The 14,547-nt window shown below is 43.1% G+C and overlaps 1 protein-coding gene across 1 annotated transcript; it reads left to right on the forward strand.

Annotated features, from left to right (window-relative positions):
- Nucleotides 1-5,207: 5,207 nt before the first annotated feature.
- On the forward strand, nt 5,208-7,888 carry LKAAEAR1 (LKAAEAR motif containing 1). Its single transcript, XM_036749888.1, has 3 exons — nt 5,208-5,498; nt 5,839-5,961; nt 7,105-7,888. The coding sequence occupies exons 1-3, from the start codon at nt 5,208-5,210 to the stop codon at nt 7,159-7,161; spliced, it is 471 nt and encodes a 156-aa protein (XP_036605783.1). The 3' UTR covers nt 7,162-7,888.
- The last annotated feature ends 6,659 nt before the right edge of the window (nt 7,889-14,547 follow it).

Genomic DNA, 14,547 nt, shown 5'->3' on the forward strand with positions numbered 1-14,547 from the left:
ACTACTGATTTAAAGGGGAGCCAAAAACCCTAATTTAAAAAAATTGGAGACATAAATGGATGAAAACACAAACCTAACTCTCATAACTTTAAGTGTGAATGGATTAAACAGTTGAATAAAATAGTTGTATAAGAAAACAAAATCCCACAATCTATTGCTTATCTGATCCAATAATCCAATCCAATAAACACTTATTAAGTGCCTTCTACATACCAGAGGCAGCTAGATGGCTCAGTGGATAGAACATTGGGCCTGGAGTCAGGAAGATGTGAGTTCATATCCAGCTTCAGACACTTACTAGCTGTGTGACCCGGGATAAGTCACTTAACCTCTGTTTGCCTTAATCCACTGGAGAAAAAAATGGCAAAACATTCCCATATCTTTGCCAAGAAAACCCCACACATAATATGGTCCACAGGGTCACAAAGAGTCAGACATGACTGAACAACAACAACCTGTGCCAGGCACTGAGCTATTGGGTACTGGGGATACAATTAATAAAAAGAAAGACAGTCCCTGCCCTTAAGGAATTTACAATCTAATGGGGGTGGGGGAAAGACAATATATAAAAGGAGGCAGAAAAAGTTGGGGGAGACATTAAAGGGTATTTGGATCAGGGGCATCTTGTTCTGTCAAATTGAAACCAGGTAGAGCAGCAAATTCAGAGCAGAGTGAGCCCAAAAATCCAGTTTTTTCTCTGTATAAAGAAAGCACTGGGAGGAGTTTGGTATTCACTGTATAGTGCTCTAATCAGAAGAGAGAGGAGGCTAAGGGAGGTGTTGTCAGTCAAGGCTAACAGCTTGGTGATGAGATTAGAGGTGATGAGTTTAATTTAGGAAAGGCATCTGGTTCTATGGAGTTGAAACCTGGCAGATGCAAAGTGGAGTAAGAAATACATCTAAAAAGTTTGGCTATAATATTCCTGGGAGTTTTCATTTTGGGATGTCTTTCAGGAGGTGATCAGTGTATTCTTTTAATTTCTACTTTACCCTCTGGTGCTAGAATATCGGAGCAGTTTTCCTTCATAATTTCTTGAAAAATGATGTCTAGGCTCTTTTTTTTTTAATCATGGTTGTCAGGTAGTCCAATATCTTAAATTATCTCTCCTGGATCTATTTTCCAGGTCAGTGGTTTTTCCAATGAGATATTTTACATTTTCCCCTTCTCTTCTTCTTTTGATTTTATTTTATTGTTTCTTGATGTCTCATGGAGTCATTAGCTTCCACTTGCCCCTTATTTTCTTCAGTGAGCTTCTGTATCTCCTTTTCCATTGGGCCAACTATACTTTTTAAGGAGTTCTTCTCTTCAGTGAATTTTTTTTATATCTATTACCATTTAACATATTCTGCTTTTTAAGGTATTATTTTCTTCAGTATTTTTTGTGCCTCCTTTACCAAACTATTGACTCTTTTTTTTCCATTATTTTCTTTCATTGCTCTCATTTCTTTTCCCAATTTTTCCTCCATCTCTCTCATTTGATTTTTTAAATCCTTTTGGTGCCCTTCCAAGAATTCTTTTTGGGTCTAGGACCAATTCACATCTTTCCTTTGAGGCTTTGCATATAGCTGTTTTGACTTTGTTGTCTTCTTCTGGGTTTGCATTTTGATCCTCCCTTGTCACCACAGTAACTTTGTATGGTCAGGTTCTTTTGTGTTGTTTGCTCATTTTCTTGATATTTCTTGACTTTAAACTTCATATTAAAGTTGGGCTCTGCTTCCAGAGTGGAGGGGGGAGCATCCCAAGCTTTAAGTTTCTCATGCTGCTATTTTCTGGGCTAGGTCTGGAGGTCTGTAAGTTTTCAGTTCTTCCAAGGTGGTTTGACATAAGGAGAAGTGTGGTCACAGTTATTCTGGGCTGTACTCTGGTCTGTGAGTGACCACAAGTACTCTTTTCTGCCTTGGAACTGTGACCAGGGTCCCCACTTCCCTGTTTCCAAATGCTCTAGTGTGTTAGCGTTCTTCCTCACCCTGGGACTACAACTTGAAATCTCACATAGGCAATGCAACAGAGTTCTGCACCCATTGCCAGTAAAGGGTGCTCTATAATCTCCTTCTGACTGGTTGTCCAACCCCCTTACTGTCTGTGGACTGAGAGCTCCGGATGTCACCAGTGATGCCCATTCAGTCACCCCAAATGTCTGCTGCTTGCTGGCTTACTGGGGCATGGCCTGTACAGAACTTCACTCCAATTTCAAAACCCCAATGAGACAGACCTTTCCTGCCAACCTTCTAAGTTATCTTGGGCTTGAAAATTGTTTTGCCCTAGTCTTCTGTTGGTTCTGTCATTCCAGAATTTATTCTGAGGTGTTATTTTCAAGTTGTTTGGAGGAGAATTTGGGAGAGCTCAGGTGATCTTGGTTCCTTCCCCTACACACACACCTTTTTTCAAATTGTGATAATTATAGTTGAATAGAATTGATCTTCTTCACAACCCTATTGAGATGAATGAAAATCCCAAGAGACAGGGTTTCTGGGTAATTAACAATATATTTATTTATTAGGCTAGCTGGCAATCAAAAAATTGATAGCTAGTTGTTTCTCTCAGTAACCAAAGACACCAAGGGAGACCCTGAAATGCCTTAAATTCCTTCTGAAAGGGAATTCCCCTGACAAGTGAAAATCAAGTTTGATTGGTGAACATGTAATGAGGAGGTAGCCTAAAAGTCTTTAGTTCCTCTGGCTAAGAACGTGGGCTGATCATGAGACTAAGCAGCCTTCAGAAATCTGAGCAGGGGAAGCCATTTCCATCCAGACCTCTCTGGCTGGTTGTCTCCTTCACCATCTCAATCACCCTAAATTCTAATGGAGGGGACCAAGGACAGGGGTTCCTTTCCCCAGGGTAAGGGCTTGCCTAGACTGAATTCTGTTTATACTCTGAAACAGCTAGTTAGGTAGGGTCCTGCCCAAGATTGATGAGCATGTTTCTTGAGGGCTAGGAGCAATCTCATCAATTAGCCATGTCCTTCAGAGACTGACTGACCTTAACAGGAATTGTGCCTTTACTGAAAATAGAAAGAAAAGGGTGGATCACAATTAACTATTAGTTATTAATATAATAGTATAATATTAATTTCTCTCACTATGTATTTTATTTTACACATTTAAAATCATCATTATGAGAAGGGTTCATCAGACTACCAAAGAGGTCCATGACACACAAAAAAAGTTAAGAACCTCTACCAAAAACCCATCAGCCTAGTCCCTCCAAGGCCTTTAAATTCTTCTAAACTCAGATCCATTGACACTTCTAGGAACATGCCACACTCACCCTACCTTTGGACTTAGCTCCTCCCACTCCATCTGCCCTCTCTGTATATATTCTTACCACATAATCAGCATTCACCCCTGGATAGGACCAGTTAATATTTTGATGAGATACTTACAGTCAAGTAAAATCAAGGCAACAAGCATATTAAGTACCTACAATTTGCCAGCAACTAGCCCTCCCCCCGCCCCATTCAGCCTCCCTACTATACTGATACTTAAATAACCAATCCTTAAGCTATATAAAGTTCCTCGTGATTTGTGGATACCACATGATTCCTCCCTAGGTCCTCCTCCCTTATGACCCCAAATAAGATGCCACTTCTATGAAAATGGCTACAACCAATTGAAGTTTTGTCCACTTGGGCCTGTAATCCCAAAACCACTTTTAGCCTATTAGGAAGTTTCCTAATCAGTAGCAGACTTGTGGTGATCCTTGAGATTCACCCCTTCTTTTATCCAAAAAGAAGGAGGGAAAGACTGCATAATGGAATTACATTATCAGAAGCATTAGAGCCTCAGACTCAAGAAGACATAGGTTAAGTCCCACTTTTGCCAAACCAACTATGTGATATTGGGCAGCTCACTCAATCTCTCCCCAATGTCCCAAACAACTCTCTAAGACTATAATTCACCAAGCAGGTGTTGATTTGTATTGTTAGGAGTTCCTCACCAGGCGTTCTGAAAACCAGTAAATTATTGTTTGAAAGAATTAGCCTGGTAAAAAAAAAAAAAACAAAAAAAAAAAACACTTCTATGGTTCCTATCAGCCAGAAGAAGAAAAAAGGATAGTTCCACTCAACAGTCAGTTCACTCCCAAAGTTTCTCAAAACAAGACACTCCTTTCTTCATAAGTATCTGTGGAAAAATTTCACAATTTTGTATGAATGAAATACCATTGAGCTGTTAAAGAATACAAATTGAAGAAGACAGTCCCTGCTCTTGAGGAGTTCACCTTCTAACAGGGAGAAACATTTATAGAAAGGTTCTGTTGCAGGGCGGAGAGAAAGGCCCAGGAGGCCTTAGGATACATAGAGTATCACAGGGGAGGGGACCTAGGGAAGTTCAGCCCACTTAGGAAAGGGGGAGTGATTCTAAGAGAGGCAGCTAAGTGGTATAGTTGACAGTACCAGGCCTGAAATCTGATGGGACTCAAGATATTTGCAGTGTGACCCAAGGCAAGTCACTTAATCCCGTTTGCCTCAGTTTTCTTATCTATAAAATGAGCTGTAAAAGGCAAACCACTCCAGTATCTTTGCAAAGAAAAAAAAGGGGGAGCACAAAAAGTCAGACAACTGAAAACAACTAAACAACCACAACAGCAGCAGTGATTCTAAGAGTCAGGTGAAAGGTTCCCTCTAGCAAGAGTAGGGATGCGGGAGGAGGGTTAGTCAGTGTTCAGTCAGGAAAGGAAAAGGGAAAGAGGGAATTGGAAGGAAGGTTAGTGGTAGAAATTGGGTGTCCTAGGGAGGAAGAAGGGCAGGTTTTGCCACCTACAATGTCAGCAAATTCCTCTACGGGGGAAAAAAAAATCTCCCCCTTCAAATCAGGGACTCCCTGAGGGCAGAGCTATATCTTTTCCTTATTAACTCCATAACCTACCTGCTTTAAGCCTAAGTTGTATGGTACTCCCAAAGTTACCCCACCTTATTCTTTGATTTAGAGGCCAGGAAGATACCAGGAGCACAACTGTACTCAGACAAGATGAATAAACAAAAGAAGTCACCTTCCATAAAAGGGGAGAGTGAAATAGGGAAACCGAAGCAGGAAGCAGAGAAGGTGGCAGGAAAACAATCTAGGCAAGTGGATAAAGCAGCAGCAGAGACAGCAACCAAAGACTGGAAGAAGATAATGGCTGCAAAGGCCGCCGCGAAAGTACTCGCTGCAAAGTCAAGAAAACACTCCGAGAAAAAAAGCGAATGGGGAGAACCTGTAGCTCAGGCGATGACCGCATTTCTGAAAAAGCACCCAGATGTTTTGCTGCACAGGGACCTGAGTGCCTTAACTCCAGCCGAGGCAAAGCGCTACTTGCTTTTTGTGGAACCTAAGAAAGTTGACAACAGAGGCATACTCCCCCGTGATTCGACAGATAGCATGAGCAGCAAAGGCTGCAGGCAGTGGGAGCTGCCTGCGGAGCCAGAAATGGAGCAGCGAAACCGCCTCTTTGGAGTGCTGAAGGCTTCTGAGGCTCGAAGCCGAGTCCGAGCGCTACGACTCCGATATACACGGATGAGGGTAAGGGATACAGGTTAGACACCAACAACAAAAATCTTACTTGAAGGGAAGCTTGGGGAGGAGGATGGGGTATATAAGGTGTGCCCACTTATCCACTACCCTAGGAGTTGTGAATCCTGTATTCCTCATACCAGCCATCCCCGAGATCGCCTCAAGTCTGGGAAGTTGGGGGAGGGGAAGGGGGAAAAGGGGGTGGCTTGGAACAAAAAAGGCACAGGATTCGAGGTCCCAGTCCTGGGGGAACTTGGTGGGGGGAATTCCCCCCACAGGATGTGTGCTCGCAGAAGAATGGGGCACAAGATGCAACACTGTTCTGGGTGGTGGGGTATTGGGTCCACAGGCTGAGGAGATAAAGCACCTGATTAGCAGGCAGAAAACAGCCCGGGCAGCAATCCGACTTGAAATATTCCTGCCCCCTCGTCTGAACCCCACGAAGATCCCGGACTGTTTGGACAGACGTGAGGTGCCCCAAGCCCCAGGGAAGCTGGGAGGGAATGCTATAGGTGGGACCCCAGTGGCAGTAGAAGATCGAGGTCCTTGGGGAAGAGGAGGGGAATAGATAGAACGTGTGATATATAGTTCATTTTATGCAATTGGCAGAGTCCTGAAAAATAGTGTGTAAATTGAATCCTGTTGTACAGGAGGCAAAGAAAGAACTCTCCCTCCCCACCCACCAAACACAATCCTATCCCTAATTTCATTGGTTTAAATCTAGTTTTCCTTTTACTTAAAGAGAGACCAACTTTTAACCACCCCCAGGAATATCCCTCCAGGACTTCCTACCCCAACCCCAGAAAAGCCAGGCAGAGAGGAGAGATGAGCTAGAATTCCGAAGGACCTTTGAGAGAGGGGTATTTTGCCTTAAAATGTGCCTTGTAATTATTCATGGATTTTGATTATCCAGGATTCCCTGGGGCAAGCTAACCTCCCCAACCTTCCACCTAAACCCCAAGATTTCTTATTGATTTGGGCAGGAGGACCAGAAGGTGGGGGAAACATGCCCATTCCCACAGTCACTTCTGTTTCCTCAGGCTCTCTGGTTTCCTCCCATTGCCCCAATTCCCCCTTAGTCCTGTTCCCTTAATTAACTCTTATCCCCCCCAAGACATTCCTGTCACCTCAGTCACTCTTGTCTTTCAAAGAGACTCCACTTCTTCTGTCAGTTCTCTCCCCCTGATTTATTACTGTCCCCTCAGTCATACCTGTTCCAGTCATTGATGGCCAACCCCTTCTAGTTACTTCTTAACCCTCAGTCTCTCCAGTCTCACCTTATGCATTCCTGTCCCTTCTCATTCACTCTGATTGCTCCTGTAACTTCAAATCACTCTTGTCACTCCTATCCCTTCAATAACTCCCATAACTCCTCATCCATTTCTGTTGCCCTGAGCCATGCCTATCTTCCAAAGTCAGTCTTGTCACATCAACCATCTCTGATTTTCCTCATTCACTCTTTCCTTGCTCCAATTATTACTGTCATTTCTCAGGCACACCTACCCTTCTCAGACACAGCTGTCTTTCTTCAGTCATTCCTGTTCTTTAGTTATGATATTCCCCATCCCCATTTAGTTTCTTCTGTCTCTCCAACTTCCTTCCCCCACTATCCTAGAGGCACCGAGTAGAGGCCATCCTGCAAGAAGACAACATCCATCCACTGTTCAGATGATGTGGAGGAATCAGCTAGGAATCATTTTCGCTTACAAACTCTGGACCAAAAAGAAAAAGAAAAAAAAAACAAGAGAGAAGAATTCTTTCCACCTGAGACTCTTTTATCTTCTATCACAGTATTCCCTGATAGCATGACTAAGACTCTAATTTTGTGACCATAAGTTGGATACGTGGGTCAGGTATATGCCCACATGCTGGCTTCACCACCACACAAACAAGCCTCCTTGGCCCAGATAAGATTACAGACACACATAATGGATATAGGCACCAGGCATACTTTGCTGGAATCTAGATCAAAAATGCTGTTAAAAAAAACACATGAATTTCATCAGAATATCTGACAAAGTCTTTTATACCATTGTTATGGATAAGGAGGCAAGATAAGGGCTAAATGACTGTCCCAAACTAAATTTGGAACTAATCAAATGACTGGACCCAAAGAGCAGTCCATCTGATGGAAAGTCTTAAAAGAAGTATTCTAGCAATCAATCCTGGGTCTTGTACTATTCAATATGATTATTAGTGACTTGAGATGAGCTAAAGCTGAGAAAGATAGGTAACAGGTTGGATGCCAGAATCCAAAAAGAGCTCCACAGGCTAGAATGATTGGGCCAAAACTAATGAGATGAAGGTTAATAGAGATAAATGTAAATTCCGACACAAGTTCCAAAAGATCAAATACACAAATCCAGGAGTAGGGGGAAACTTTTCTATACAACAGTTCAAGTGGGGAAAAAAAATCAAGGGTTATAGTGGATACAACTCAATATGAGTCAACAGAATGACATGGCAGCCAAAATGGCTACTGTGATCTTGGAGCCAATTCATAGAAACAGAGGGTCTCCAATGAGAGAAGTCATACAGTCCAACTCTGTTCTACCCTGATGTAGTCCTAATGTGATCAGTGCACATCTGGGGTATCAGGTCATGGGCACCACATTTTAGGAAGGGCACTGATAAGTTAGAGTGTGTATAAAGGAGAATATGAGATCATACTACACGAGAATCAGTCGAATTACCTGGAGATATTTACCCAGGAAAAGAGAAGGCTTAGGGGGAAACACAACTTTTCAAATATTTGAAGATCTGCCATGTCAAAGACAACTTTGACTTGCTTAGCCAACCTTAGAGAACAGAACTAGGAACAACAGGTAGAAGTTTAAGAGGCAGATCCCAGCACAACAACTGGAGCTATCCAAATGTTGAATGTGTGCCAAAGGACAGAGCACATTCTCCAAAATTCAAATAGAGGAGATCCCTTGAAGGTCAACTCGAAGATTCTCTAAGTAGGATTCTCTTCTTTCTCTGTGTGTCATGGTTTTTTGTTGTTGTTTTGTTGTTCAGTTATATGTGACTCTTTGTGACCCAGTACGGATTTTCTTAGCAAAGATACTGGAAGGGTTTGCCATTTCCTACTCCAATGGATTAAGACAGAGGTTAGTTAAGTGGCTTGTCCAGTCACACAACTAGTGAATGACTGAGGATTTGAACTCAAGTCTTCCTGACTCCAAGCCTAGCACTTTATACACTGAGCCACCTAGCTGCCAACAACAACAACAACAACAACAGATTTTCTTCTTTCTCTGTGTGTCTTGGTTGTCTTTATGTTATTTAATGTTCAACTCCTTCACTCTCCGAGACCTCTGCTGCGTTTGGCTTCCATCCAAATCCACAGTTGTTTTTCCCAACTCAGAAACAGAAGAGTGTTGGAAGTCCCCTTCAATTTAGAGGGAAGGAGAAAGATTATTTTTATAACTACTGAGGGCAAGAGGAGGAGGGAATGGGAAGTGTGGGGCGGGGAGAGAGGGAGGGGGGAGAAGAGTAGCTCTCTGGATTCAGGGGAACCTAAGAGAGGAGGGGGAGGTACAGTTCTGCCTTCAGGGAGCTTCCAGTAAGAGGGGAAACCAAGTTACCTAACTCAAGGAATTTTTTATGAAACAACCCCAGAGATTTCCTCCAAAGAGATTGTACCCCCAAGTCTAGATCAACAAACGGTAAGTATTAAGGGGCACTATGCTAGGCTATGGATACAAGAACAAAAGGCTTTTTTGTACTCTTCGGTTGGGGGCTTGGGAGGGGAATATAATATGTACATAGATAAGTAAGCATAAATATAGACAAAGTAATGTCAAAAGAAGTACAACAGGAAGGATTGTAAAAGGCATTCTATACTATACAGGTGATGCCTGAGCTGCAATTTGGGAGGAGGGAATGTAAAGATTTGGAGGCAGGCAATAGACTGTAGGCTAGTTTTGCTGGAATGGAGACTCTGTGAAGGGAAAAAATAAGAAATCAAACTGAAAAAGTAAGAAATCAAGTAATGGAAAATTTTAACTGTCAGTTTTGAGTAGGGGACTGACCTGGCCTGATATATGCTTTGGGAATGTCAGTTTGGTAGGAGGCTAGATTGGTTATGGGAGAGAATAGAAGCAGGGAGAACAATTAGTAACCTATTTCAATAGCCTGTGAAAAATTGCAAAGGCCTGAATCATGGTAAACTAAGTAAAGAAAAAGAGAAAGTAAAGAAAAAATGAAAGAAGTTGTAGATGTACGCTGGATAGGAGTTGGCAACTGATGGTAAATTAGCATAAAAAAGAGCAAAGAGTCAAGAAGGAATCCAAGGTTGGAAAGCTGGATGCTGGAAAGGATGATTGTACCCCCTAAAAGAATAGGGAAATATTGAGGAGGTAATAGGTCTGGGAGGAAATGTCTTCCTTTTTTTGACATGCTGAATTGGAGGTGCTGGTGGAACATCCAGGTAGAAATGTCTAGCAACCAGTTGGTGATAGGGAATTGAAGTTTAAGAGATTAAGACTAGATATGTAGATGTGGGGGTCATCTGAATAGAGAAGACCCCTGAAAACTAATGAAATCGTCATCCAAAGAGAGCAAAAAGAAGCGTGCCTAGGACAGAAGGCTTAGGGGATGGTGTCCATGCTTATTGGATAGGGTGGGGAGGAGGGGGAGAGTAAAGAAGGAACGACCAGACAGAAAGAATTCCAGGAGAGAGCAATGTCTCAAAACCCAAGTGAAGATAGAGAATCCAAGCAGAGTGAATGGTCCATGGTGTTGAAAGATGCAAAGGATAATCCCTGAGAAATGGCCATTGGATTAACCATTAAATTTTAGTTAATCTTACATGACTAAGGAGATGTCAAGGTCCCCATTAAGGAGATGGTGGTCGTGTACAGGGTTTTGGGGTTTTTTTTTTGGTTGGTTGATTGCTTGGTTTTTAGGATAGGGAGGGAGATCTGGGCATTTTGACAGAAGAGGAGGAACCAGTGGATAAGAGGCTGAAAATAAAAGAATAGGAATTCAAGAGTGCAAGTAGAGGGGTTGACTTGGTAAGAAGAGCCCTCTTTTTTTCAAAAGCTGAAGCCAGAGGAAAGGCTGGATGGACAGACAGATAGATGGATGGATGGATGGATGGATGGATGGATGGATGGATGGATAGTGGTAAGGGATTCTGAGGCATAGATTAAGGGATAACTGACCTCACAATGGATAGCCTCTTTTACTAGTAAAGTGGTGGGTACTGGGAAGTAGAGAGGGAGAGAAAGTAGTAAGGAAGAGAGAGAAAGTAGTAGAGGAGATTTGAGAAGGTGCTCGGAACATGTATAGGGTTTGGTTTTTAGTTTATTTGTGTTCTTAGGATGTGGAAACCTGAGTACATTGAGAGGAGAGGAGGAACCAGTAGATCAGAAAAGACTAAAAATGAGAGAATAGGAAGGATTGAAGGGGTTGAGTTCCCAGGAAGGGATGGGAGAAGATGGAATCAAAAGGATAAGTAAAGGGAGTTGACTTGGTAAGAAGAGTACTCTTTTTTTTCCAGAGGCCAAAGCAAAGAATAGATGAATAGTGAAGAGGGATTCTCAGGTGTGGATTAAGGGAGGAGAGGGAGCTCTCAATGGATAACCTCTTTTCACTAGTAAAAGTCAGGAGAGAGAGAGGGAGAAAGTAGTAGAGGAGGCTTGAAAAGAGGTGGGAACTTTCAGCTATAGTTCGATAGAAAGTCAACCAGGAACAAATAAAAGATGCCACTGAAGCAATTAGGGCCTGGATAAGATCAGTGTAGTGGACCCGTTGGTTAAGTCATGCCTTCCTGAGCTGTATGGGAGTAGAAACAGAGAAACCAGTTGAGGTAACCCAGGCTGGAATTGAAGCAAGGCCTGAATGATGACAAGGGAGCAAGGGAATCAAAGAGAGGGCTCAGCATACAGTTGAATTAGTTAACCAGAGGATCCATACTGTGAAAGGAGAAGAGTGAAGCCAAGGAAAGGGTTATGGACTGGGAGAGCAGGGAGGAGCTGAGTGACAGAATTGGGTGGAGGACAAAGGTAAGAGAGTTCCCAAGAAACTTCCAAATGCCATGGGGGGGGGGGGGGGGCGGTGATCAGGTGGAGGAGTGACTGGGCTAGAGGAGATCTCTCAAAAGGACTAATCCTAGGATATAAAGCCCATGTCCTTCCTTTGCTCTGCAGTGACCCTCCCCCATCAGATCCACCATAGTGCAGGATATGTTCAGGCAGCTGTGTACAGATCACAAACTATTTACTCCAGGACAAGTAAATGATTTTCAAGACACTGAAATGAGGCAGAAGAGAATCTGAGGATGAACTTCATTTCTGCCAGAGTGAGATGGCAACCTTGAGATACATTTGGATCAACAAGCTGAGGTGGTTCACTGAGCATATAACTTCATAGAAACTAATGAAACTCACCAAAAGACAGCAGATAGAAGAGTTCCTAGGGTGGAGCTGTGAGGAATGAAGCCATACTTAATGGTTAAGGTTATAATGCATAGAGATGTGGCCACAGGCCAGAAAGAACTGGATTTCAAGGCATTGTTTGGAAGGGAATGTTGGGAAAGCTGAACTGTAGTGCTTTCTCTATTCTGCAATCTTGGCTCTGCCTCCCAATTTCAAGTCCTCCTTCTGACATATATTGGCTGTGTGACATTGGGCAAGTCAACTTGTCAATGTTTCAGGAAATTCTGTTGAAACGAGTTATGGAGGAGTTGTCTACCTGCTTTGGTGGAGGAAATTTTCTCACTTGAAAGTTCTCTATGCCAATGAAATCACAGGTCCATTTCCTATCCTTAATACTTTAACAAATCTTCCCTGTCTGAAGACTTCCAGTTACTAGAATAATAAAGCCACAGTTCTAGGGCATGAAGGGACCTCAGAGGCCATCTAGTCCAACCTCTATTTTACAGATAAGGAAACTGATAAGTAACTTACACAAAGTCATACAGGTAGTAATCATCAGAAACAGGATTTGAACCCAAGCCCCCTTCCTTTAAAACCAGTGCCCATATCTCAGAGACATCTTAGATGTAAACCTGTCCCTATCAAAGCATCTCTGAACCTACATGAACCAAAGCCATCTTCCCATCAGAGAGGATCTAGAGATCACAGTGAAGCCCAGAGACGTAAGACTGAAATGCTAGGGTCCCAAGTCAGTATAATGTACTTTTGCCTCTATATATCCCCAGGGCCCAGCAAACTGCCTAGTACACACTAGGCACTTGGTAAGTGGACATTAAATGTGAATATTCAGCACGATGGAATACTAATTCAACTCAACACACATTTATTCCCACCATAAGCAAAGAAGCTGGTCCATTTCTTGAAGTTATATACTAGGACTAAATGTGTTTTGTGGAGTGTGAAGGCAGAAGGGCCATTGCCAACTGGAGAATTCAGTAAGGCTACATAGAAAAGGTAGCATTTAAGTTGTGCTTTAAAAGACGAGTAGGAATTCCACTGAGTGGGGGAAGGGGAGAGGAGAAAGGTACTCAGACTTGCGAAAATGAGAAAGTAAATTCAAGGAGCCAAAACAGTCTTTTAAAAAGCCCTCACTGGAAAGGCTAACCAATTCCTTTCTCAGTCCTTTTGGGAGAGGACAGTCTTCCCATTTTTTGTCCAGAAATTCATAGCAATTTATAACCTGGATTCAAAGGGGTTTTCCCAGAAGGAGGAGAAAAAAAAAATGAAGGGTTCATCTACCCACCTTACCTGCCTATTTTTCCTTCAGGTAGATCAAGTAAAGAGAAAAAAAAAAAAGACTTCCCTGCACTAAGCTCACTCTCCCTTCCCTTAGCACCTAGAACTTTCTACAATAAAATTCTACCTCTGACTCTTCCTGTGACCTAGGACAAGTAATTTCACCTCTTCAAGCCTCAATTTCCCCATCTGTAAAATGAAGGGGTTGGCTTCGATCTTTAAGGTCCCACTTTCTGAATTTTTGACTCAATGGCAAATGCTAAGCCCCACATGGTCAGGGGAGAGGAGGAGATGGAGGAATGCACTGAATTGTACATCCTTGTACAACTCAGGCCTACGTATCTCCCAAAGGTACCTTAGTGGAGGTATCTTAATCTGATGGATTTACTCCTAGGGATGGATTCAGTACAGGCCATAGGGAGGGAAGCAGGGAGAAGGTGGCACAGGAGAAGGTAGGGGCTTTGTTAATCCAAAAACCTGAGGGAATAGGCTCCTACCCAATATTACACACAAACACAGACACAAACACACACACACACACACACACACACACACACACACACCCTCCAAAGACCAGGTATATAATTGTCTTATTAGCAATCATTTCATTAGATTCTGAGCACCTTAAGAGCAGGGCTTTGCTCCTTTCTTTGTATCCCCAACACTTAGCACAGTTAATTTCATATAGCTTAATATATATTGGCTATTGCCAAACAAGCTACCCAGGGCTGGGATAAATTTTTATCCTTGGAGAAACTGAGCCACTTAGAACCTTTTCCAGTCCTGTACAGTAAATGATTAGATCCTGGTCGTTTGCACCCCTCTCCCTCACCCCTTAAAGACCCACTATTCTCCTAGTGTGAATTGGTCACCACCTGCTGGGCAGTCCAGACATGGCAGCTTCTGCCGTCTTCCCCCACAGACCTGTAGGATCTGCCCCCTCACTAAGACAGAGACACGAGGATAAGACACAGACATGAGAGGACACAGGGACAAGAAAAGAGACGGAGGCAGACAGAGAGGAATATGGAGTCAGAGACATAATCCCAAAGTCAGAGATGCAGAAATATGGACAGAGATAGAGATTCAGGAGACACAGACACATATGTGTGAAACTCGGAAAACTGAGCAGAGTCAAGGACAGAGACATAGACAGCACAGGCCTCAGGACCGGCTCTCCCCATCCCTGGTCCAGAACCACGATGCGGAGGGGGGAAGAGGACGCGCATCTCGGGACCATTCACCTGGGGGGTGGGACCAGATTCCCCCCCTCCTCTTCTTCGCCTACTCTACCCCCAGCTTCTCCACGAGTCGCTGTGGGTCTCCTCCTCCTCACTCCACCATCCGGTCCCCCCACCCACACACCTTCACACACCCAC

Source organism: Trichosurus vulpecula, chromosome 3 (assembly GCF_011100635.1).
Source record: "Trichosurus vulpecula isolate mTriVul1 chromosome 3, mTriVul1.pri, whole genome shotgun sequence".
Lineage (NCBI taxonomy): Eukaryota > Metazoa > Chordata > Mammalia > Diprotodontia > Phalangeridae > Trichosurus > Trichosurus vulpecula.

Excerpts from the sequence above, each read along its gene's own strand:
- LKAAEAR1 (XM_036749888.1), top strand. The coding sequence starts at position 5,208 with ATGACCGCATTTCTGAAAAAGCACCCAGATGTTTTGCTGCACAGGGAC. Across the intron at positions 5,499-5,838 it reads TCCGATATACACGGATGAGG|GCTGAGGAGATAAAGCACCT; the intron begins GTAAGGGATACA and ends TTGGGTCCACAG. Across the intron at positions 5,962-7,104 it reads ACTGTTTGGACAGACGTGAG|AGGCACCGAGTAGAGGCCAT; the intron begins GTGCCCCAAGCC and ends CCACTATCCTAG.